The 25,589-nt window shown below is 41.9% G+C and overlaps 1 protein-coding gene across 2 annotated transcripts in view; it reads right to left on the bottom strand.

Moving 5' to 3' along the window:
* The window catches only part of ADCY2 (adenylate cyclase 2), a 435,394-nt gene that overhangs the window by 50,114 nt on the left and 359,691 nt on the right, over positions 1-25,589 (bottom strand). For both annotated transcript variants that reach the window (XM_007447921.1, XM_007447922.1), the window contains exons 16-18: positions 23,597-23,734; positions 15,523-15,642; positions 7,242-7,411 (exon numbers count right to left, since the gene is read on the bottom strand). In XM_007447921.1, the coding sequence (XP_007447983.1) occupies positions 7,242-7,411; positions 15,523-15,642; positions 23,597-23,734 (428 nt within the window). The remainder of the gene's footprint in view (positions 1-7,241; positions 7,412-15,522; positions 15,643-23,596; positions 23,735-25,589) is intronic.

The following is a 25,589-nucleotide window of genomic DNA, read 5'->3' as shown; positions in this document are numbered from 1 at the left end:
GTCTTCTTGTGAGACACAATTTTCTAATAGGAGATTTTGTAAATTCTTGAGAGCACAGACTATATTTTATTCATCTCTATGTGCTTGGATTCCAGCAGTCAGGCCTGGAATATACAGGGTATTCAATGAAACTGTGCTGTGAAGACAAAGGAATGAGTGGACAAATAACTGTGTTGGTTTGAAATCTAAGGGGTTTCATTTATAGACACTTTTCCTCCTGTGGCTGGACACAGATGCACTGAAATCCTATGCAGTCTTCCAAAGAAGGTGACCCAGTGTCATCCAAGGACAGATGGATCAAAGCCTCATGCTTTTTCCGAGTTATTCACAAATGCTAAGGACGGCAAACAAATTCTGGGACTGCAAAGGACTACCACAATAAGGGATAAGCTCATGTTTAAGACAGAGCCCTGGAGGCAGCTGCAGGTCAGGAGAAATGATAAAAGTGGGGCTGGAGAGGTAGTGCTGGCATTTTGCTATGGAGAAAAGATGCACCCTGATTAATGCAGTCATGGTTTCATCCTTTGGAGAAGAGTGATTTTAAATGGGAAGCAGTTGGTGCATCTGATAGCGTGGGTCTGTGCACTGGGCTTTAGCCTCATACATTGGAGAGCTGATGATAAGAAGTACGTATCCTATCTAGTCTGGGGGACCAGGCCCTCTGAAGTCTCCTTCTTTCCCTCATTCTAAAATCAAACAAAACAAAAAACAGCCTAAAAACTGAGTATCTTCCTACAAGTGGGTCAAAATCACAGGGCATTTTCTTTTTTAGGTTAGATAACAAAGGAGCTCACTAATGGTTGCTTTTTATAGAAGAAAAGAAAGATTGGTAGAATTCGAGCAGCCCTAGGACACCTTTTTTGGTTGTTCTTGTTAACTTAGGCAATTCAGATTACTGACCTCCTTACTCTACCTCCCAGCTCTGCTACTAGTGGTGTCCGCTACAGAGAAACAAACGTGTGTATTCCATACTTTCTGGAGATGGCACTGCAGGGGAGGAGGGGAATTAGGAAGGGGAAGAGAAACTGAGATATTAAATTTGAAAGTGATTTAAAATCTTCTCAGTATGAACTTGGATATATTATGGGTTTGACTACAGATGTGGAATACAGTTTTCATTTAAAAGAGGAGACTTTAAAGAAATGTCAGGTGTTCTTCCTCCCAGCTCCTGAACCCGGGCCCGTCTCCAGCCTGTCTCGGCGTGTCCACCTGACTCCTTTGAGCTGTTCGGAGGGGCAGTGTCTGGTAGTTGTGGCTTTTATGCTTTCAAAGAATTCCTTCAGTCCAGAGAACTGTTCCTGGCACCCCTGCGTGTGTCACCCTCTGGTGACCTGTGGCAGTACGTACTTCAGGGCACCTACTGCTCACCTTGCTTTAGTCACTAATCGCTTTCTGGTTTGAAAGATGCAGTGGTTCCACCCTCCCTAGGAACACCTCTGGACCATCTCTCCCAGAGGTGGATGCACACTGTTCCTGCCTTCTTCCTGAGCATCATTAATGCTGCAGTTCTTCCTCCAGGCTTTCAGTGAGTTCATCATCAGTTGATCCCTAGTTGGGACACTGTCAAACTGTTACAATATGCCGAATTCTAGCCATTGGGTTTTCCATAGACACAGAAAAAACAGAGAATGCAGAACCATGTTGAAGGTGCTCGACTCATGGCTCCATCGCTATGGAGCATCTCCATGGCTATCCTTGGTATGGAGCTGTTGCCAAGGTCAGGAAGTTAAAATTATGCAGACATTTCTACCAGCAATAATCCAGAGCTTCTGAATGATGCTGGGTACTCGATATAATTGCTGCTTACTTATACACTTTATATGCTGCCCAGAAAGTATTTATTTATTTATGTATTTTCTTTGTGGTACGCGGGCCTCTCACTGTGGTGGCCTCTCCCGTTGCGGAGCACAGGCTCCAGACGCGCAGGCTCAGTGGCCATGGCTCACGGGCCCAGCCGCTCCGCGGCATGTGGGATCTTCCTGGACTGGGGCACGAACCCATGTCCCCTGCATCGGCAGGTGGACTCTCAACCACTGCACCACCAGGGAAGCCCAAACAGTATTTATTTTATTAGGCTAAGTGCCCACACAGAGCTGGTTAATGTGCTGGACTCCTGGTTAACCCCTCTGTTCAAGCTCTCCATCCTCCACACATCTTCAGAATAGAAAGCATATTTCTAGCTTTCAGGTGAATTAACATAATGGCTGGGTCCACGTGAAATGATAATATTCATCCTTTGATACTCCTCAGTTCTGCTAGGAAAAAACGCACAGGAAAGATCTGTCAACGTCTTGCAGACTCTGTAACGAGCCTTTGTCAAGGGAAGGGAACGTGTCCTTGAAACAAAAACAGCTTCCAGCAATATCAATGGTTTATCATGATCAACATCACCACCACCTGTAAAGCATCCTCAGTGGCGCTGGCTGAGGGCTTTGGGAGTTGGTGTCATGGACCGGAATCGGGATCGTTGGTTGATTGATTCAGCAAAGCATCTTGTACTCACAGATGATATGGAAGACTGTTGTAAATGCCAAAGAATTAGGACATGGATCTTCCTGGACCTCCTAAATATCAGACACTTCTGAGCTTTCTTCAACAAGAGGTGACAGATCATAGTCACCTGATGGCAGGTGAAGCACTGGGACCCTGCTGGCCTCCATTAGTGTGGATTTTTAATGGCAACACCCTCTCAAGTAGACTATTTTTTTCTCCTGTAAAGTTGGCTTTCCGCATTCATGAATCTTACAGATTGGTATACTTTTCTGAATTATTCATCGATCTGGAGTCTTTCTAGTGCATACTTTTGTTTTCTTTGCTGACTCTGCTGGCAAAAAAACTCCCTGTTGGCTTGTCTGTGATCAATGTCAAATTTGGCTTGGAAAAGGCCCCTGAAACATGGTGAACTCACATATAGGACAACAACACAGTCCAAACTGTGTATCCAGAAGATGGCCCAGAAGTCCCCTGTAAACAGAGATGCTGAAACCCTGTGGGGCTCCTGAGCACGGAAGCTTTTCTTTGTCCCGCATTTCTTGTTTGTAGGGAATAGACTCCAGCCTCTATGAACTTCCCTGAGTTCCAAAGGGCAGATTCGAACAGTTGCTAATCCAGGAAGGGAGGGTATGCAGAGACAAGGGAGGAGACCACCTGAGGGCAGATCACAGGAACCAGAGAACCTCATCAGGTGACCACCTGAGGCCAGATTAAAGGACTGCAGACCCTGCACACCCTTGACCCTTATTAGCAACCCAGCCCTTGAACTATTGCTATAAAGCTCCTCCCCAAATCATCCCCGGTTGGGACACACAGGAGCCCAGTGTGTCCCCCTCTGCCTGGCAAAGCAATAAAGCTATTCTTTTCTACTTCACTTAAAACTCTGTTTCCGAGATTTGATTTGACACTGGTGCACAGAGGCCGAGTTTTTGGCATCAACAGTGACTAAAAACAGGTCAGAAAAGGGATGGCACCAAGCATGTGACTTCAATGGCACAGACAAACTCGATCAGGAAAGGAGGTGCTGCCTGGCCTTGTGTTAAGCCAGCATTTTCCTTGAAGGGCATCTATGGCTTTGGGACGGAGGGACGTACATTCTCAAAGCAACATCTCAGACTAGCTTTTTTTTTTTTTTTAAGGATCCTAGTTTCATATCTGAAAGGGTTGTGTCAGCAATAACAAACCAGATATAGGAGGAAAAAACCTTTATCAGTTCTTTCATGGTGGAATATCTTGAATCTCAGAAAAGGGAAAGGAAACATTGACCTCAATGGGTTTTATCACTGGCACGAGTCACATAGTTAAATCATACACACACTGAGGTTGGGGAAATCAGAGGGGATTCCAAGCTGCCACTCAAAGGTCTCTCCTTTGGTGTTCGTTTTAAACTGCTATTAGACAACACTTGTTAATTATGAGGTATTATGCTATTATGTCAGTAATATTCATCTTCTGGCAGAGGAATGCTTCCGGGAGTATTGTGGCAGCTCACGCAGAAACCTTAGTCAAACTCCTTCATAAAATTCCTATAATTATGTTTAATTTCCTTTCCTTTTTTTCTGCTTACATTCTGGGAACTGTCCTATTAATAATGAAATGGGAAATAGAATGATAAGGAAGGTAACCAAAAGCGTTGCTTATTCTTTCTGTGATTAGTCAAGGAGTCATTAATAATATTTGAAGGACATAATGCTATCTCTTTAAGAACAAAAAACTATAAGTATGTATAGCAGATCAATATATGTAAAAGTTTCTTAATTAGGAGAGAGTTAAGACTTCACACTTAAGAGTAATGTTCACTGAGTTTACATTTCAATACAAAAGGAAATTAATTCCTGTTAATATTTCTGCGGAAGTTTGCAGGGCTTAAACATGGTACGGCAGTTGCACCCATCCTAGAGAGGATGCTGGCTTACCTTTGGCAGTGAAGGCAGGTGCCTGAGGCTTGTCCCGTCAGCCCTACCTAGCTTTAAGGTGATTATAAAGACAAAGCCAAGAGAACACACACAAAAGACCTTGAATGAAACAAAAGGGCTCTGAAAGTAAAACTCCTTTTCTTTAACCAAATAGCTACTCCCCTGATGCTGGGGTTCTAATAAGAGGTGGCCTGTTTCCCTCAGATCCCCAAAGTATTTCCCTCCCCATAGGAAACTTGCTAATCTAATTTCTACTTTTGCTTCAGATGTGTACCATATGCAAGAGCTTTAAATTTAATAAAGGGAAACTGAGTAGTGCTCTCAGCTCTATGTCAAAATCAGTGATGCTACATTTACTTAGGGATTCTCTGGATATGGTAGGGAAATGTTAAAGTGTGTTTGGTTGGCAATTTTGAGAATTTATTGGAAAATTAACTTCAATTTCATTTTTATCTTGGCTAAGGAATCATAATTTCCTTAATACAATTATGTATTTTTGCAACTCCACTATCCTCATCCTGACTACAGATTGTTAGGGTTTCATGGCATGGAGGTTGACGAAAATTAAATTTGGTGAAGAGAATGTGGATATGGTAGGGAAATGTTAAAGTGTGTTTGGTTGGCAATTTTGAGAATTTATTGGAAAATTAACTTCAATTTCATTTTTATCTTGGCTAAGGAATCATAATTTCCTTAATACAATTATGTATTTTTGCAACTCCACTATCCTCATCCTGACTACAGATTGTTAGGGTTTCATGGCATGGAGGTTGACGAAAATTAAATTTGGTGAAGAGAATGTGGTGTAGTTGTGTTTCTAAAAGCATTCTTATTGGGAAGAAACGTTTACACAGTGAGATGCTCACGTTCCTCACACTGGGCCTCTATTGGTGAAGTGGCCATAAGCTGCCAACACAAACCATCTTTCCGGAGCAACAAATCTATGCAAGTGTTTGATGTGTTTGAGCATGAAAGAATGCTCCACATCATTAATCATTAGAGAAATGCAAATCAAAACTACAATGAGATATCATCTCACACCAGTCAGAATGGCCATCATCAAAAAATCTAGAAACAATAAATGCTAGAGAGGGTGTGGAAAAAAGGGAACACTCTTGCACTGCTGGTGGGAATGTGAATTGGTACAGCCACTATGGAGAACAGTAAGGAGGTTCCTAAAAAAACTACAAATAGAGCTACCATATGATCCAGCAATCCCACTACTGGGCATATACCCTGAGAAAACCATAATTCAAAAAGAGTCATGTACCAAAATCTTCATTGCAGCTCTATTTACAATAGCCCGGAGATGGAAACAACCTAAGTGTCTATCATTGGATGAATGGATAAAGAAGATGTGGCATATACATACAATGGAATATTACTCAGCCATAAAAAGAAACGAAATTGAGCTATTTGTAATGAGGTGGATAGACCTAGAGTCTGTCATACAGAGTGAAGTAAGTCAGAAAGAGAAAGACAAATACCGTATGCTAACACATATATATGGAATTTAAGAAAAAAAAATGTCATGAAGAACCTAGGGGTAAGACAGGAATAAAGACACAGACCTACTAGAGAATGGACTTGAGGATATGGGGAGGGGGAAGGGTAAGATGGGACAAAGTGAGAGAGTGGCATGGACATATATACACTACCAAACGTAAAACAGATAGCTAGTGGGAAGCAGCCACATAGCACAGGGAGATCAGCTCGGTGCTTTGTGACCACCTAGAGGGGTGGGATAGGGAGGGTGGGAGGGAGGGAGATGCAAGAGGGAAGAGATATGGAGACATATGTATATGTATAACTGATTCACTTTGTTATAAAGCAGAAACTAACACACCATTGTAAAGCAATTATACTCCAATAAAGATTGGAAAAATAATCTATGCAAGTATTTAAGGCATTTATTTTATGTTAAAAGAAATATAGAAATATTATGGGGGATTATGCAAAGCATTCATAGAAAAACTTGAAGTCTGGTGTGTCCAGAAATAAACTTAACACTTGATACAAAATGTGTTTTTGCTGTTAAGATGTGAGATGGAGAATATCATGATGAAAACTTCTTTTTCAAGCAGGGAATAAATATTTATGATTAGCTTATGGAAGTAATTTGATAACAGGAAACGTTTCATAAGTCCAAGGGAGTGGACCTGGGAGAATCATTCTTGAAGCATCTAGTCCTAAGGCTGGCAGAGTAAACACAACCAATAGGATTCCGTCCACACCAGCATATTTTAGGAAATCTCCAATAAGAAATTTTATCTTATCTCCAACAAGTTATACTTCCAGTCACTATAACTTGTGAATGCAACCACTCACTGTCCCTGTACTTTTGTGTATACGGATTCAGTTGTTCTGATGTGGGGGCCGCACTGCCCTGCAGGGCACATTCCTCAATGTCCAGAGGCATTTTCAGTTGTCATGACTTGGGGGGGGGGTGGATTTTGTGGCAATTAGTGGTAGAGGCCAGGGATGCTGCTCAATAACGTTTAATGCACAGGACAACGCCCTGAAAATCCTTCAGTCCAAAATATCAATAAAGCTGAACGTGAAAGAAAAGATATTCTTATCAATATAGTACAGACTATAACACAAATCCTCTCTCTAAACCATTTCATATCTGCTGATCATATGTGATAATACCTATTCTGTGTAATCTGTAATAAAAAACACACATTCTCTTCCTGAATCATCACTTCAAAGAAACACTCACACAGTGATTCCCAATGACAGTGCTATTGCTAATTTGCATTTACTCCATGCATACTTATGTTACCAGCATCCCATGAAAGAACTAAAGAGAAGGAAGAGGAAGCAGGTTACCTCTCAAATAAGACCTGGCTGTAGTCATCCAGGAGGTGGGCGTGAGTGTGGAGAAAGATGGTGTTGTAGCCCACCAATGCCACCATCATGATCAGCATCTTTAGCTCATAATTCACGCGCAGGAAAACCGAACAGGATATCAATCCCAGGATGCAGCTGTATATAAAGTACTGGAACAGGGAAATACGTCAGATGAATACTTGGGATTTCTTTTGAGGAATGCCAAAATGAGAATTAAAATTGGGGACCACCATCAAGCTCACTTGGTCAACTCCCAAACTGACTGTGAAAGCAGATGCATTTGTCTGCTCTTTGATTCAGTGATACATGACTAAACACACTGGATTTAGAAAAGAATTACTCATGGCATGGCTTTCTCACCCAGTGTAGCATGTTTAAAAATATAATCGTGCATATGGCCAAATACTCTTCAGAAATAATTTTCAGAAATCTATATTGAAGCTATGTCATTATTAGCAAATGTCCTTTGCTTCTTGAAAATGAAAACAATATGGCTCCCTACACATTTACAGATTAAAACAAAATGACAGTACACAGAATCTCTTGTGGGCTTTCAATGATTTAATTCATTAAGAGGATACAAATCATTACAGGTATTTCTATTAAAGGTATAGAAAGCCTAGACATTTTATTTAAAAAGCAGTTGTGTGTCAGAGGGATTATCTAGAACAGAAAGGATTTAAAAAAACTAAAAGCTTTGAACTATATATAAGATAGATAACCAACAAGGACCTACTGTATAGCACAGGGAACTCTACCCAATATTCTGTGATAACCTATAATCTAAAAAAGAATGAATATATGTATATGTATAACTGAATCCCTTTGCTGTACTTCTGAAACTAACACAACACTGTAAATCAGCTATACTCCAATAAACTTAAAAAAACCCCACAACATTCTAAGGGTTCACAGACTTCACCAGACTACTAACGGGTCTTTATCCCAGATAAAAAATCAATTAAGAAAACTGGAGGACATGAGAGGAATTCAGTGGTGCGTCTTCAACATCAGCAAGGAGAATGTGATTGAAAATAAACTGTAGCACCGCACAAAGCGAAAAAAAAAAAAGAAAGAGAAGAAGAAGAAGAAAAACAGCAAAAGATTTAACATTGGTTGAAAATCAAGTGGCCATAAATGTGAAGCTTTACTTCTGAACTACTAATCCTGTTCCATTGGTCTATATGTTTTTACTTATGCTAGTGCCATATTGTCTTGGGTACTGCCGTTTGTTAGTAAATTTTGAAACTGAAAATCAAAACAAAACAAAACAAAACAACAAAAACCCCTAAAAGCTTTGACCTGGGTGAGTCATGACTGCCCTGGAAGTGACCAGGCACCAAAGACATCAAAGACCCCAGTGTGAGGAAGCAGGCTGGCACGGTCCATCTTTTGTGGTCCATGGGAAGCAGCTGGCAGGGCTGCCCTGTGTTAGCACTTTTCCATTTACCACAATGGACATCGTCAAGACAGGATAGCCCTGGATTCAGTTTTGCTCCAATCACTGGTTAGCGGATTTACTTTAGGCCAGTGCCCAAACTTGCATGTGTCACAGCGTCCTCATCTGTAAAATGAGGGTAATAATGTCCTCCTTCTAGGTCACTGAGAAGAGCACGTAGAGCTTGGAGTCCACGGTCCTGCAGGCCAGGAGGTGCCAGCTAAGTGGAAACAGTTGTCATTCTCACAAAGCGTTTGTTTGCTGGATAATGGGGTTTTAACAACAAGGGTTAGCTACTATCTCGGCGTGTCTGCAGCAGAAGCAGCCGTGGGTAAAGTTTAATCATTTTAATAAAACATAGACCCCACTGATGTTTGATAAATCCTGCCTTTAAAAAATAGCTCGGTGTGTCAGCTATTCCATTTTAGTTACATTATATGGGATAAGCCATGTATAACCTGCTTATCATTGTCATTCTAGCTCTTCCTTTCTCCCGTTGCGGAGCACAGGCTTCGGACGCGCAGGCTCAAGCGGCCATGGCTCACGGGCCCAGCCGCTCCGCGGTACATGGGATCCTCCCGGACCGGGGCACGAACCCGTGTCCCCTACATCGGCAGGCGGACTCTCAACCACTGCGCCACCAGGAAAGCCCTCTATCCCTTCCTTTTATTTCCCCAGCTAAGGTCATCTACAGTCAGCCATGGGGAGGGCAACTAATATTAGTGCATCGGTCCTGTTCTTGGGGGAGAAAGGAAAGTCGGAAGATGAGCTGCGGTGGTCCTAGCAGAGGCACCTTCTTCCCTGTGAGATGCACCCACACAGGGATCAATGCAGATCCTCACCAGTGAGGACTGCGACCTGGCATCTCAGCTTCAGAAGGAAGACGAGCAATTAACTCCCTTGGGTCCGACAAGCATTGGGTCAGTCCTCGGGAAGTAAAGCATCCCTAGGCAAGGAGAATGATGGGTGGTGGCGGATTAGGGAATGCTGAGAGTTTGTAAGCTCTTTGGCCACAATTCCCTGAGGTCAGTTCTCTACTATTCTGACCACTGATAACCCCACGACAGAGAATAGGAAGAGGAAAAGAGGAGAGGAAATGTGTCCTGATGGGACCATCTGGCTGGCAGAGAGGAAGGACAGAATCAAGACGTCTGGGAGAGAGCGGATGGGCACCACCGACTCAGTCTCCCTAAAGTGGAGGATGAGGGAGAGATAGCCTGTGCTTTGAAACCAGCCCTCACGTATAGGGGACTTTGCATTATTACCTTAATGACTTAGTAATTACTTAATTACTTAAATACTTAATGACTAAGTATTGCCCTCAGAGGGCAGGTGTGAGGTTCAGTGATTCAGCGGGCATTGGTGCTGGGACAGCTTCTGAAAGCAGCCCAGGGAGCCCCGCAAACTCTCTGGGGGTCCCTGCATTCCTGTGGGCATGTGCACAGCAAGCTGACAGGGCAGGCTTCTTTCTGGTGAATCGAATAAAACACGGCTTGCACTTTGTATGTCTTCTTTCTTTAGTTCATTTTGGGGCTCATCCACTATTAGATTTTTCACAAGTATCCATCCCCACCAAGAAACTGAGAATCCCTGGTTTTTAACCTGCTCTTTAGTCAGCAGTCACTCTCTTACACAACTGCTCCGTAAAAGCCACAAAATCGCCCTGGGAACGCGCAGTGGGCAAGGTTCCCACTCGGCGTCTCGCCCTTCTACTCACAAAGCAGCTCACTGGTACAAATAAAGGCATGCCTGTCCCCTGCACAGGTGACCCAAGGTAAGGAGGATGATAAAGCCCACCTTGACGAATTCTTGTGAAGATTAAAGAAGATAATAAAAGTAAAGTGCACAGAACAGTGCCTGGTCCATGGGAAGCCATATAAATTCTGCTATTATTGTTATAAACTGGAGCTCTTTGTAAGACTTTTTATTTTATTTTTCTTCTTTTTTTAAAAAAAATTTATTTTATATTGGAGTATAGTTGATTAACAATGTTGTGTTAGTTTCATGTCTGCAGCAAAGTGACTCACTTATACATATATCTATTCTTTTTCAAATTCTTTTCCCATTTAGGTTATTACATAATATTGAGCAGAGTTCCCTGTGCTATAAAGTAGGTCCTTGTTGGTCATCTATTTTAAATACAGCAGTGTGTACTCGTCAGTCCCAAACTCCCAATCTATCCCTCCACCCCACCCTAAAATTTGATTTTAAAAAGGATTCTGCTGCTAAAATTCTGCTGAGAATCATTATTAGAATGAACGTTATCAACAGTTCAGCCTAAGTGAATGAGAAGCAGAATAATGAGCCCTTTACATGAGTGAATGTGTGTGTGTGTGTGTGTGTGTGTGTGTGTGTCAATGTGTGCATGTGTATTTCAGGCGATTGGAGGCAGTAGGATTCTAAAAGTTTTCTGAAACACCCCTAGTTTGAAATATGTGCCAATACCTATAAAATATGTCTATGATTTCACATTTTAAAATTCATTCTTAGGCTTTTAAAAAGTTTTCACATTTCAGGGTTAGGGTTAGGGTTACTAAAATACATAAGTTATGGGAAGTAGCCTTTTAGTCCATTTTCTATTAAATAAGCCTTTCTAGAAGGCTTGGAGGCCATGTGCAAGGTGATATGGGAATTCATTAAAGGTAGGTTGGGACCCTGAAGGTAGCGACAGAGGGAACGTGTGAATAAGGAAGAATAACGGAAGAAGGCCAGGCTGGGAGCTCTGAAGATCAGCTGCCTCTACTACATAAGGTAGCCCTACAGGGAGGTCGCTGGGTGTCAAGAGCTCTGGCTGTGGGCTCCTGAGTTGAGCTCTATTAGGACACTATTACTAAGAACCTTATTTTTATATAGTTTTAATAGTTAATATAATTATTAGTTAATATTTTTATTAAGTATTATTTGTTAATATTATTTAAATATCATATATTACTATTACTTAATATTAGGTAACTAAGTTAAAATTGGTTCATATAGTTATTAATACTTTTCATATATTAATCGATGAAATCAACTTGCATTTTGACACCAAGGGAGCAGCAACTGTCATCTTTGGCAATTTACTTAAGTATCTTTTGATTTCAGTTTCCTCACCTGGAAAACAGTTATTCCAATATCTAACTCACAGGGTAGTTTTGTGGATGAAATGATATAAATGCTGGATATAGTGTGAACTGCCTACATGGCAGAGATTCTTTCTGGTTGATTCTGTTGGACATTTTTAAATGACTTTTTCTTCTGCTATAGAAATAATACACCTGATGTTAAAAATTAGGAAATATACAAAGGACACATATAAAAAGTAAGCATCTCCTATAATCAACTTGACCCATGATTAATTAATTGTTTTGTATATCTTTCCAGCTTTTATTTTTGGTGTGTGTGCTACTTGTTATTGGTATTATTATTTTAGAAAATTGGGAATGGATTGTTTTTAAATGATACTTCTCACTTAATAGCTTATAAGTATATATTTCTATGTCATTAAATAGTTTTCTACAACATCTTTTGTAGCGGCTGGATATAATCTTATTGTATGTTCATAACAAAATTTGTTTAAACAGTTAAATTTATTCTAACTTTTAGGTTGTTTGCTTTCTTTTCCTTTCTTTGTTGTTACTGTTACATAAACCTTTCGACGAACACCCTGGTAGCTAAATCTTTGCACCTTTAAAATTACTTTCTAAAGTTAGTATTGCAGGGTGAAAACTATGTTTCTATGCATTTTTTTTTTTTTAAGATTGTGGGGATAGGAGTTTATTAATTAATTTATTTACTTTTGCTGTGTTGCGTCTTCATTTCTGTGCGAGGGTTTTCTCTAGTTGCGGCTAGTGGGGGCCACTCTTCATTGCGGTGCACGGGCCTCTCACTATCATGACCTCTGGTGTTGCGGAGCACAGGCTCCAGATGCGCAGGCTCAGTAGTTGTGGCTCACGGGCCTAGTTGCTCCGCGGCATGTGGGATCCTCCCAGACCAGGGCTCGAACCCGTGTCCCCTGCATTAGCAGGCAGATTCTCAACCACTGCGCCACCAGGGAAGCCCTCTATGCTTTTTGATGACTATTATAAATGGCCATTAAAGTCAGTATTGCAGGGTGCAAACTGTCTGTTTCTATGCTTCTTGATGACTGTTATAAATGGCCATTAAAGTCAGTACTACAGGGTGCAAACTATGTCTGTTTCTATGCTTTTTGATGACTGTTATAAATGGCCATTAGGAAGAGCTGTATCACTTTTTACCTCCTGCATCAGTGCCTGTGGATGCTCCTTCACATCCACTGTCAACCTCAGGCATCATATACAATGGGGTTTGAGAGTAATAATGCAGACATCGTGCACATCCACAAACGGCTTTCCCAATGTTCCTTCCAATCTATTAAGAGGGAAGCCAGGATGTCTCCAGGCTCCTCTGGGACCCCTAAACTCATGAGTTAATAATGTCATTTCTGTACAGACAGTACGTGAGCATGAGGGGTTTCCTTGGCAAAGCCCATCATAATCCTCTTTCTGAGGACTTATTATTGGAACAATAGTAGCCTATTGACTAATTATAACCTAGATTTGGAAAAGTCTACTGTGTGCTTTTTCAGAATCGTTGAAGGTTGAGGAAATGTTCTTTTTTGCCATTTTGGGTTTCTAAACCCAAATAAGATATTGAAAATAAGATATCATGCACAGACTTACTTAAATGAAATTCAGGATGATGACCTTATTGCTGTTAGGGGGGCCAAGGACGGTGAGTTGTACAACCCAAACCCAAAAATATTGGATGGAGAGATTTTCTTAAAAAAGATGATTTGCCAGCTATACTTTCCTTTCCTATGAAGATGCATGTTTACTGTAAGTTGTTAAAGTGCCTTATGAATGCAGCATGGGGATGGTTTGGAGGCTCGTCCTCCCTCCTGGGGCCGATGGACCATGTGTGTGCTACTACCATCCATCCAAGGAGGAAGAGCCAGACCACACAGGTAGTTTGAATCATTCTCTAAAGAATGGGGTTCCAAACTGCCCACAGTGAGGTCACAGCCAATAACCCTCATCATGAATCCCATCCCTTCAGTTTTCACATAACTGAAATAGAAAAGACAGTGTCCATTCCTCCCTGGGGTTCACAATAATGCCTAACATGAAGGCCAGGACCCTGTGGATACAGGACGAAGCTTATGCCATCCTCTCTTCCTGAGTCTGTGGGGACATTGCTATGGACTCCGGTTAGCTGTCATGGCTTAAAGGAGCACCAGATGCCCCTACTCTCTGTACACAGAGCTGTGAGCGTCTCAGGAAATTGAAATGATGAGATGGGAAAAAGGATCAAAGCCTAATATCAAAGGGAGAAAGAAAGGAAGTTTCCTTTATCACCAGAGCTAATGGAGTTTTAAAAAAATTGGTAGAAAAAATTTAAAATATACATATTAAATGACCAATTTCAGTGCCTGGAATATGTGAGACAAATGAAATGGGAAGAATCTTTGCTACCTTTAGACGATTATTCAGAAAATGGAAAGGAGAGTATGAAAATCATTTTTTTTTTGCACAAACAATTCATGGAAGAAAGAAGTTATTAAGCAGTAAATAATTTATTCAACTCCTTTCACTTAAATGACTGATGTGTTACTAAGTTTTGAAATTTCAATCTAGGCCCTTAGTAAGGGCCAGTTACTAAGGAGAATTTGAAGATACAATTACTGGACAGCATTTGCAGCCAGAGAGGGAGAAATATGAGCTGTGGTCCCTGTCATCACAGAGTCAGGAAGCTAACGCTAATTCACCAGAACAATTAGCAAAATCTGTAAGCAACAATTCAGTGACATACAATTGAATGCTACATGCTGGGATACATTCTATAAAATGTAGCATTAAGAAAAATTGGTGCAGCCACTATGGAAAACAGTATGGAGGCTCCTCAGAAAACTAAAAATAGAGTTACGATATGATCCAGCAATCCTACTCCTGGGCATACACCCAGAGAAAACTATAATTCAAAAAGATACATGTACCCCTATCACAGCACTATGCTCAATAGCCAAGACATGGAAGCAACCTAAATGTCCATCGACAGATGAATGGATAAAGAAGATGTGGTACATATACACAATGGAATATTATTCAGCTGTAAAGAAGAATGAAATAATGCCATTTGCAGCAACATGGATGCAACTAGAGATTATCATACTAAGTGAAGTAAGTCAGACAGAGAGAGACAAATATCATATGATATCACTTATATGTGGAATCTAAAATATGACACAAATGAACTTATCTATGAAAAAGAAACAGACTCACAGACATAGAGAACAGACTTGTGGTTGCCAAGGTCAGGGGAGGGATGGAGTGGGAGTTTGGGGTCAGCAGATGCAAACTAGTATATAGAGAAGGGATAAACAACAAGGTCCTATGGCATAGCGTAGGGAACTATATTCAATATCCTGTGATAAACCATAATGGAAAAGAATATGAAAAAGAATATATATATGTATAACTGAATCACTTTGCTATAAAGCAGAAATTAACACAACATTGTAAATCAGCTATACTTCAATAAAAAAATAAATTAAAATGTAGCATTAAGAGAATAAAGGCACGAGTCATCCATGAGAGCCTCAAAATGCCATTGAAAGTTTCCACATGTGGTCTAATTGGTGCCCGTTGGCTGGGACTTTCTGCTGAAGCCTGGCAATTTTTACCCAGTCAGGACATACTCAGATATGGAATCTGAAGAAGAAAAGTCAAGTCTACAACAGATGAGGTGCAGGCCACGCCATTCAATATGTAACAGCATACAGGAAAACAACAAAAGCAATAATAACGAGGGAGATGTTCTTACCGGCAGGAAAAACAAATTTTGCGCACGCAGCATTGCTACCTGACTATATAAGGCAGGAAGACTTGTGTTTGACGCATTGGCAGTTGGAAGAATCATCTCCTCTGACTCGCTCAGGAAAAACTGCAAAGGAAGTGTTTTTACTATGAATTAGTGCAAAGGAGAGTAAAGAGTTAGCAGGTGGGTGCTAAGTTTATTAATGACGTGTTTTGTCACCTCCGTGAGCCGGATTGTGTGGGCAACTCAGCATCTTTACTTCCGGTGCTAACACCTTCATCTTCTCTTTGAGGCTTTCAGAATTTCTATTGAATAAGTAAATAACTCTTGTTGTGCTCTGCACTTCATAGTGAATTCCAGAACTCCAGAGTTGACATTAAAGACAACAGAAGCACCTTGTTAAATATAAATTTTAAAATGAACCAAGGACAGGGCAGAGGGTTTGGTTAGAATTATGACCTGACATCACAACCCTCACACTTTCAGTTCTGTAGCAGGAGATCGGAGTCTTCACAATGTGTTTTTGCAGGATCTTCACCATCATGGCTCAAACGTTAAATGAGTCAATGCGGTAATGTGAGTTTTTTTTTTTTATATATTAAGAAAATAATTTTATGGGAAAAATGCAGTAACTGGTATCAACAGTTGTCTCTATTAGTTGTGAGTGCTTGGCATGTCAGGATCACGAGGGATTGAATTTGGAAAGGAAGGATGCTCTTAGGACTATTGGAAAGGGGGTCCTGATTTCAAAAGGAAAGAAGTAATCCTGAGAAAATAAAAATGATTAGCTCTTATGTAATGGTCACCGATACCAGCACCCAGAAGGAAAGTGTCACTCTCTCGCTCTCCTTCTCTGTCTCTGTCAATGTTTCTCTCCCTTTCTGTCTCTTTCCTAGACGAGCTGCAGCACAAACTGTTAGGTAACCAAGGATCAGTTACTTTCCATACCACGGCTGTGGGTCAGAGAAGTGTTCAGTGAAGGTAAACTAGAGAATCACTCAGGCCAGGTTCCCTCATGAAAGAGATTCATCCCCTCCATGAAGCTAGGCTAGGTCTTCGGCACAGGGCTAACCATCCATATTCCAGGTCTAAAAAGTAAAACTTCCCTGTAGAGTTTCAGTGGTTGCTTTTGTTTCCTTCCTTTCTTTGGTTTGTTTCCTTTGATGGCAGAGTTTTTGTCAAATACCTACAGTAATTTACTTAGGTAAATAAGAAGGCATTTAAATAAATATATGGATATATTTAAATATAGTAAATAGTATATTCTTGAGAACATTTCCTCTGAGATTCCAAGAATGATACTAGGTACAGTGTTTTTGCCCATTATATCATTTGATAAAATGCTGCAAAATGCTGATTGAAAAGTCAAATAAATGTAGTAGATTTCTTTATTTACTACTAAAGAATTTATCAAAAATGTCACAACCCCTGGCTGAAATATAAATGTACTAATTATTTGGAAAAAACTATATCAGGAAAAGAAATGAAGTAACTGCTTGGCAAACATAAGGTTCCAAAATGTTAAAAATTTAGATTTGACAGATCCAACATACAACTGATTTAAATATTAAGAATCAAGATACAACAAATAGAAGGAGACTGTTTAGCTTGATAGGTTACTAGTCTCAGGCACCTGAGATCTTAATATAATTTTAAAAAACCTTCTTGATTATATCAGCATGTAAAGAAGAAACTAAATTCTTGCTGTACAATGAGTAGAAATATATCCTGTGAAAGTTTTGTCTTGCAAGGACGTGCTGCAATGATAAGATGGTTTGAACTTGAAAAACAGTGGAGAACTTTAAGCAATACATCAGGAATGCTTCATTAAGCCCCTTCTGCTACTTTTTTCTAGTGTTTAATTAACTACCCCTAAAATCAAGAACCTCTTCATTCTGTCTATGTGGCATCACACTGCAGTTTGGAATCAATTTTCCCCTTCTGTCCCCTTAGTCACTTTAAAATAACAAACTCCTAATTATAGCCAGTCCAAGCTCGAGGGTTACCAATCCACACCCCTCTCCCTTCCGTATTAAAGTGCCACCATCTTCTGCACAGAATGATTTTCTAGTAACATAATTATTTGGGGGAACGCCTCTTGATCTATTTTAATATTCTACAACCTTTGTCATAATTGGGAAAACGATACCCTCATCCTGGACAAGATATCCTAAGTGCCTATTTTTAGCCCTACTTCCAAATTTTACATTTCCCAGGCAACGTGAAACATCTCAGAATTATGTTTTTCAAATAATATTAAATTTTGAACATGTGATTTAATACCGTGTTAATAGCCTGATAACATCATTGCTTGTCATTTGGTTGGAAATAGAAGTAATTAACTAATTAGAATTAGATTACCAATTAACTACTAGTTAACCATGGCTAACTCCTTGTCTATGTGGCTCACAAAGCTGGGCTATTTATAATATTCTCTGGGAAGTTTCTCGGAAAAGTTGCAAAATGGTGTGAGGCATCACATGACGACATTGTCAAAATGTCAGAAAAAAAAAAGGCAGAGGACTTGAGATTCTCAGACATGGTTCTAAACAGTCAGCTGGAAACTAAAATGGAACAAAACACACAGGCTTTTTGCAATTTGCTACCCGAAACCCTCTATTTGAAAAAAAAAGTCTGGATAACTGGCTGTGTTTTTCCACTTTTTATTGGGGTGTTTGGTGAACACCAGGTATTTTAAATGTCCTGGTAAAGTCTCACAATTCATTTTAAATAAACCTGACCTGGACATTTTGTCATTTATATTAGTGTGTAATGAGAGTTTAAGGAACACCATCCCTGTTGACCCCAGCTCTTGTAAGGCTGTGAAAATTCAGCCTCGGGATAAACATTAGGGACTAAAAATCCATGCGGAGGCTCAGTGTGGAAGGGTCCATCCACACGGTCAGTGGCAGAGGGAGCTCGCGGGTGGCCTCAGCCCTCACATCATCCCTAAGGCTTCTCTCCTCTCTGAGGTAAAGAGAGTGATGGTGGTGATGATAGAAAAGTAGTTAATAAGGGCTGTTTGCCACTGGCTGGAAAAATCCAGGGCAAACTGAGAGGTTCCCCCGCTGTGGAGGGACTGGGCATCAAAGCGAAAATGAGAACCTTAAAAACATATTGGAAGTGAAATACACCAGACACAAAGAGACAAATATCATGTAATCTCACATATACGAGGTATTCTAGAATAGGTAAGTTTATCGTAACAGAAAGCAGAGTAGAGTTTACCAGAGGCCAGGGGAGTGGGGAGTTATTGTTCATGGGTACAGAGTCTGAGATAATGAACAAGTTCTGGAAATAGACAGTGGTGATGGTTTGCATAATACTGCAAAGGTACTGAATGCCCCTGAACTGTACACTTAAAATGACAAACTTTATGTTATATATATTTTCCCCAAAGGAAAAATAACAAACATTGAAAACAGAAAAAGAAAAAAAAAAAAAAAAAAAAAAGGAAGAAAGCATTTTGTCCCTAAAAGAATGCTTCAAAATCACAGGAACTACAGAAGAGGATGTGAATGTGCTGTGACTTTAAAAAGATGAAGTTTCCTGACAGAGAAAAAAAAAAAAAAAAAAAAAAAAAAAAAAAAAAAAAAAGGAAGAAAGCATTTTGTCCCTAAAAGAATGCTTCAAAATCACAGGAACTACAGAAGAGGATGTGAATGTGCTGTGACTTTAAAAAGATGAAGTTTCCTGACAGAGAATTATCCTCCCAGTGACTTAAGCAAAGCTTTGCTCATGAAGGCAGCCCCTCGCCTACCTCCCACACAAAAGGGCTGCTCTTCCCTGGAATGTGAGCCCAGCACCTGGATTAGCCTCATGGGTTAATCACTGCTAAGAAAGAGCAGAACTACAACGTGGGGATAGGGCTCAGTTAGTCTAGGAACTGAATTCTTAGAAGTACTACCAAGATAAGTTTAAAAGCTATACAGGTACTACATTAAATAGAAACCTCTCCTGGATGGAGGTTTGAAGTGGGGCTAGGAGAAAAGGCACAGAAACACCACTAGGAGCATTTGACCGCGTGCAGGTAAAGACTGCACCCGCATCCCCAGCAGGAGGGGCCATCTTCCCAGAATGTGAGTGAGGGGCCTGGAGCCCACTTCCTTGGCGTGGCACCCCAAAGATGCTCAATTCTACCAGCCCAGGTCTCAGTGCTGCATTGGCACCCCCTGGTGATGTGTGTGACCCAAGGGACGTCACAGCACTGTGCAGTGTGGCTGGGACCTCGTGTCTGCCTTATGCAGTCAAAATGCAGGAGGTCAGGGATCCGAATAGCTGGAGAGCATTTCTCTGTAAATCATCAGATGCGTTCACGGGTGGCAACCTGATGTACCAGTCCTTCCCCTTCTGTGATGAATAAGAAATGACAAGAAAGCTCAATATCTAGGGAAAGTGATTTCCTTTGTCTACCAAATGCTGCATTTCATACTGTTTTGTGATGTTTCTTTGAAATAAATACAAGGAGAACATCTGCATGGGAGGGAACCACTAATTTCACCAGGTATCAAGAAAAATAATGGACAGAAACAAATTAATTTAGCTTGTTCCTCTGATACCAAGGGGGCAGCTCAGTGTGTGGAGCCTTATTTCATTCTTTCTCAAAGCTCATCCATCATACTTTTAATGTGTCTCCCATAGACTTCTCAACCTCACTTGGCAATGCACTTCCTTCTTTCTGAGGAAGGAAAATGACATTGGAAGATGTGTTTCTGGTACAGAAGATATATTTTTTCTCTCCAAAGGGATTGCAGTTACTGTAAAAATATCTACTCCTAAATGCTGAGCTCATGCAACATTTATAGACAGTGATTGAACTGCCCATCAATCACTGATTATCCTAGGAGAAATACATCCAGTTTCGAATAAGATTTGTTTCCCATTTCGAGTCTGTCTTTTAAAAACTAGGTGATAAATCCTGGCTTTATAAGGTCAAATTGGATTTCATGAAATATGTTTTCTTTTTTAAAGGGTTGCCTGCTCACACATTCATTCATTCATTCTCTCATTTAGTAACTACAGAACGGTCCCTCCTTATATAGAGGGTGATTTCCTAGGACACATGAAAAAATAAATAAGTAAAACACCCCTCGCTCTTAGGTGTGTGGATGTTGTGTTACATGTGTCACCACTCAGGATGTGTGCACAGGTGAGTGCACAGGTAAATGGGTGCACAGGTGAGTGCACCGTTAAATGAGCACACAGGTGAGTGCACAGGTAAATGGGTGCACAGGTGAGTGCACCGGTAAATGAGCACACAGGTGAGTGCACAGGTAAATGAGCACACAGGTGAGTGAACACACTCTTGAGGGATGAGGAGATGATTATAAGGGCACAGGGGGTCAACACTCGTCAGGGCAACGGAACACACTCGGTGTCTGTTGGAACCGCCCAGAACTCTAGCTACTGCTGTCCTTCAAGTGCGTTCTGTTTCTCCCAGCCCCACCCCCTCCTTCTTCACAGTGGAGCTCACTTCGGTCCCAGATGTCTCCCGCAGCTTGATTTACTGAGCTCTTCCCAGAGCTTGCTGGCACTTTCTCCCGGACAGTTGGATCTCAGGGCAGCAGGACTAATACACGCATGCCTGTTACAAAGTCCAGCACGAGGGACCCATTTCAGGAAATGCTCATGTTTCTCCAGTCTCTCACCACTGCCCTTTGTGTCTCTGTGCATCTTCCTCTGTGGTGATAGATTCATATGCTCATGCAATAGCCACGGTACTGCCCGTGCAGGAAACCTAGGGGTCCTAACGGCTAGTGAGATACTTGCTGAAGGGCTCTTCCAGGAAAGGCCCTCTTGTCTAGTCTTCAGTCCCTCATGTCACATTCCTCACCCTGAGGGCTTCCCTGCTCTGGTGACAGCTCTGGGGCCACAGTCACAATATCCTTGGGTCGTCACACAGAGAGCCCTTGGCCCACGGTCTGGGGCGCTCGTGAGCACGTGCCTCAGGTTGACTGCTGCCAACCTCCCCTGGAGCCCTTGTGATCTGAAGTCCCTCCTGAGCAGGGTATTCTTGAGGGAATTAACTGTCCAGACAGGGCACCATTTCCCAGCTCTTCCCCAGTCAGTCCTGATGAAGCCCTTGTTGGAAATAAATGATGTCACGGTCTAGGTATGCCTGAGACCTAGAAGAGGAGGCCTCCATCCCTGGAGGGAAGGTCTCATCATCCCTGGAGCAGAAAGACAGCCTCAGATGCTGTGAATGTCCAGGAGGAGGGTGATGAGCTTGGGGAGAAGTCCGGGAGAAGGGCCAGGATGGTGGAGTTGTCATGGTGAACTTGACACAGCAAGACAGCTCCACACAGGAACACAGGCTGGTCCTGGGGAAGCCTGCTGGCTGCATGGGCTTGACTACCGAGCCCTCTCCCCTCAACAGACACTAACTGCACAGGGGCAAGTGGGAGCAGCCCCTTCCTGAGCTGACCTCTGAGGCTGAGCAGGTGGGTAGAGGAAGGCGAAGCCATGGTGACACCTTTCACTGGTCTGTGCCTGGGAAGACCTACAGTAGGGCCCGACCTCATGTCCTTTCTCAGGGGAGCTCCTACAGGGAGCTGTGGCATGTAGTTAAGTGAGGTGGGAGAAGCCAGCACACTTGTCCTCTGGTTAAGCACACGGGAGGACACCCAGGAATCCATACCCAACCTCCTGATGGGCAGGAAGTGGGAGGAAGGAGGGCAAGCTAAGGCTTCTCTGCCACCTTCCTTCCAGGTGCCCTTAAGATGGACTTCGAGGCAAAGCGAAGTGGAGGGAGGGGCCCTCCCACCTCTGCAGCTGGCACCTCAGCCCATCTGCCTTCCAGCTGGCATCACCCTCACCTGAATCTCCAGGTGTGTCTGGAGAAACTGTACGACCCATAGTACAACATTGAGGACAAATCCCAAGCAAATATTCAAGGTCCTTACCTATTCCTTCAGCCTTAATTTTTTGCTGCTACTTGGTACAAATTTCTCTCTCTTCTTTGTCCTAGATGCCAAATGCCTCCCCTCCTTCTCATCTTTCATCCACCATCTGGTGGAACTCCTTCTGCCCATTCTTTAGAATCCTGTCCCGCAGCCTGGCTCCCCTGTCCTTGCCCCCTACACACTTCCATGGTTGGTTCTCAGATGCTTTTATAAGTTTACCCAGCTGTCGGTCTCCTAAACTCCACCAGGAACTCCTGGGAGGCAAATTGTCTTTGGGCTCTGAGGATCTAGTGATGTACCAGGTGCATATCTATGCTCAATAAATATACATATTTTTTGCTGAATGAATGCTCATTAGTCTCACCTATGAAAACTATGTCTTTATTATGTAACATACGCGCCTCTTCTCCACAACCTGGTTTTGTGTTTCCGGAAGGCAAGGAGTATACTCATGACACTGCTGTTCCAACACTAGTAAAGCACCCAACATATGAAAGAAATTAATGCCTTATGGTTGATGGTGATGATGTCAGAATAATAAGAAAGTTGTGTCTCAATGTGCATTGATTACCTAAGTGTCTATTTTTAAGGCTATACCAATAGTAATATTGATATAGTAAGAGCGACCACTGGTTCAATATTTACCAAATACCTCATGCCGTCTTAAGTGTGCTCGGAGCATCGGTTCATACCTTAAAAATCCACCTTGGCAGAGAAGTGTGAGTTCTCACTGAGAACTGAAAGAAGTTCTCAGTTTTCTCATGAGAAGTGAAGTGGAGCCTGTGGAAGTTTGTAATGAAAATTCTCCAAAATCGAACAGCTGGTAAGGTGGGAGCTGATGTTTGAAATCAGGCCCTTTAAAGGCCAGAGCAGGACACCTTCCCCACTGCACTCTCCTTAATTTGCTGGTTCTGTTACCCCTGGCTGATCACCCTGCTGACATTTGGTGGCATTTCTGTAGCCAGAGCCAAGACGAGCTAGGAGGTAGGAAACTGCTGGAAGGAGCCTCCCTCCCTCGCGGTGGTTTCCCCAGTCTGCATCCTTTTCCCTTAGCGAAGCCGCTGCTGCAGCGGTTGAGGGCTGAATTTAACAGGCGGCAATTGGTGTGACTGAAGGAGCTGTGGGAAAGGTTTCCAAATCCCATGAGACAGGCACCGCCCGGCGGGGCCCTGACTCACCATGTTGAACACGGCCATGGTTAGTATGATGGCTGTGGTGATGGCTGTCAGGGAGATCCGAGGCCAGGGGCGCTTGGCGATGATGCCCGACGACTTTAAAAGCCACAGGAGAGAGGCGGATGCTTTTTTGCTGCATTGCTGGGAGGAGAAAGAAAAAGAAATGTGTTGCTCTTTTATGTATTTTCTCAAGTCTCTCAAGTATGTTTAAAACCACAGGATGCATCGATACTCTTCACAGATTGAAGAAGTAGACTATGTTGGCATCATTGTTACAAATTAGGAACAAATTAATTATGTTTCTATGACAAATTAGGATGTGCTTGTACGTCCTTTAAAAGAGACCTGAAATTATGTTTATAAATTATTCTGGTAAAGGAAAAATATGCCAGGTAATTAAACCACTCTGGGGGATGTGTTTGGTCTCAGGTCATAGCTGTGAGGAGGCAGGTTTCATAAGTTCAGGTGATTGACGCAGAAAGTGATCAACACGCAGCTAATCCTAAGAATACAACCGGACCATAAAATAGTTTGGTGCCTGTACCTGTGAAGACAATACCTAGCGTTCTCAGCTGAGGCTTGTGGCGATGGCTCGACCTCATCCCGTCCTGCGAGGGCTTCCTCCACGTGGAGAAGCTCTACTTTTTATTATAAAAAATTTTATTTTTGATTGTGTTAAAAAAAGGAAAATGGACTCTCTAAACTATTTTTAAGTGCACAGTTCAGTAGTGTTACTGCATCCGCACTGCTGTGTTACAGATCTCTAGAGCTGTTATCTTGCACAACTGAGACTCCACACCCACGAAACAACTCCCCTTTCCCCTGGCAACACTATGCTACTTTCTGTCTCTAAGCCTCTGACCAGTCTAAGTACTCATGTAAGTGGAATCATGCAGTATTTGTCTTTCTGTGCCTGGCTTACTTCCGTTGGCATAATGTCCTCTGGGTTCATCCACGCTGTAGCCTGTGACAGGACTTCTTTCTTTTTATAAGGCTGAACAACCTTCTATGTATAGGCCACATTTTGTTTATCCATTCATCTCTTGTTGAACACTGGCATTGGCTACAGTGAATAATGCTGCACTGAGCGGCATTATAGTTTCTAAGAAGCTCTTTTCGTGTGGAAGGAAGTGAGATCTTTACAGAATGACAGCCAGCTTTCCCTCGCCATCTTCTGTGGGCCAGACTCTGCTCTGTGGGAACGCAGTGATGGGCTAGCCTCACTGAGGCCTCGAGGCCACCTTCCTGGGGAAGCAGCATTGTGATGTTCACCTTCGTCCCAGTGGTGAGAGAGCAGAGTAGGGAGAATCCTAACCTGTGGGTAACGCAAACCTGGCCAGTGCCCGGTATCCCGGTACCCACCGGAGTGGGTATTTACATATGTTATCTGATCTGACAGGCATTCTTAAGAGTTCTCTAGGGATCTAAATTTTAACTTCACAAAAAAGGGACTGTGGATCCGAGGCCACGTGTCCTGGAACCATTAAAAAAAAGGTATAATTTCGAAAAAATTCAGAAGTAGGAATAAATATACACTTATACACGTTTGACTTGCACTAGTAAGTTAATATAAATGATAAAACTGTTGCGACATCAATAAAATTCAAATAGAGAATATTCCTTAATAGCACTAATAAACGGCGCTTTTATTTCTCAACCTCTTTCACATTTTCTTTCTGCTTTATTCTTTGAAGTATTGTTGACGTAAGCACTGCAATTTGTTAACTGTTGATACAACAATTAAATGAGACTGTGTGATACTGGAGGAGAGGTAGTGAGAAAGGTAACCGGCCCTGTGGCTCGGCATCAAGTCCCTATAGCTGTTAAACTTTCCGCAAGTTAATTACCCTCTCTGGCCTCAGTTTCTTCATCTCTAAAATGAGAATAATAGGGCCTGCCTCGAGGTTTAAATGAGCTATGTAAGGTGCCCAGAACAGGACATATGTGTTAACTCTTCTTATATTTGTGAAGAAAGCATAATATTTCTCAGAAACAT

Source organism: Lipotes vexillifer, unplaced genomic scaffold, assembly GCF_000442215.2.
Source record: "Lipotes vexillifer unplaced genomic scaffold, Lipotes_vexillifer_v1.1 scaffold383, whole genome shotgun sequence".
Taxonomy (NCBI): domain Eukaryota; kingdom Metazoa; phylum Chordata; class Mammalia; order Artiodactyla; family Lipotidae; genus Lipotes; species Lipotes vexillifer.
The sequence above is the reverse complement of the archived record's forward strand: the minus strand, read 5'-3'. Positions and strand labels throughout refer to the sequence as shown.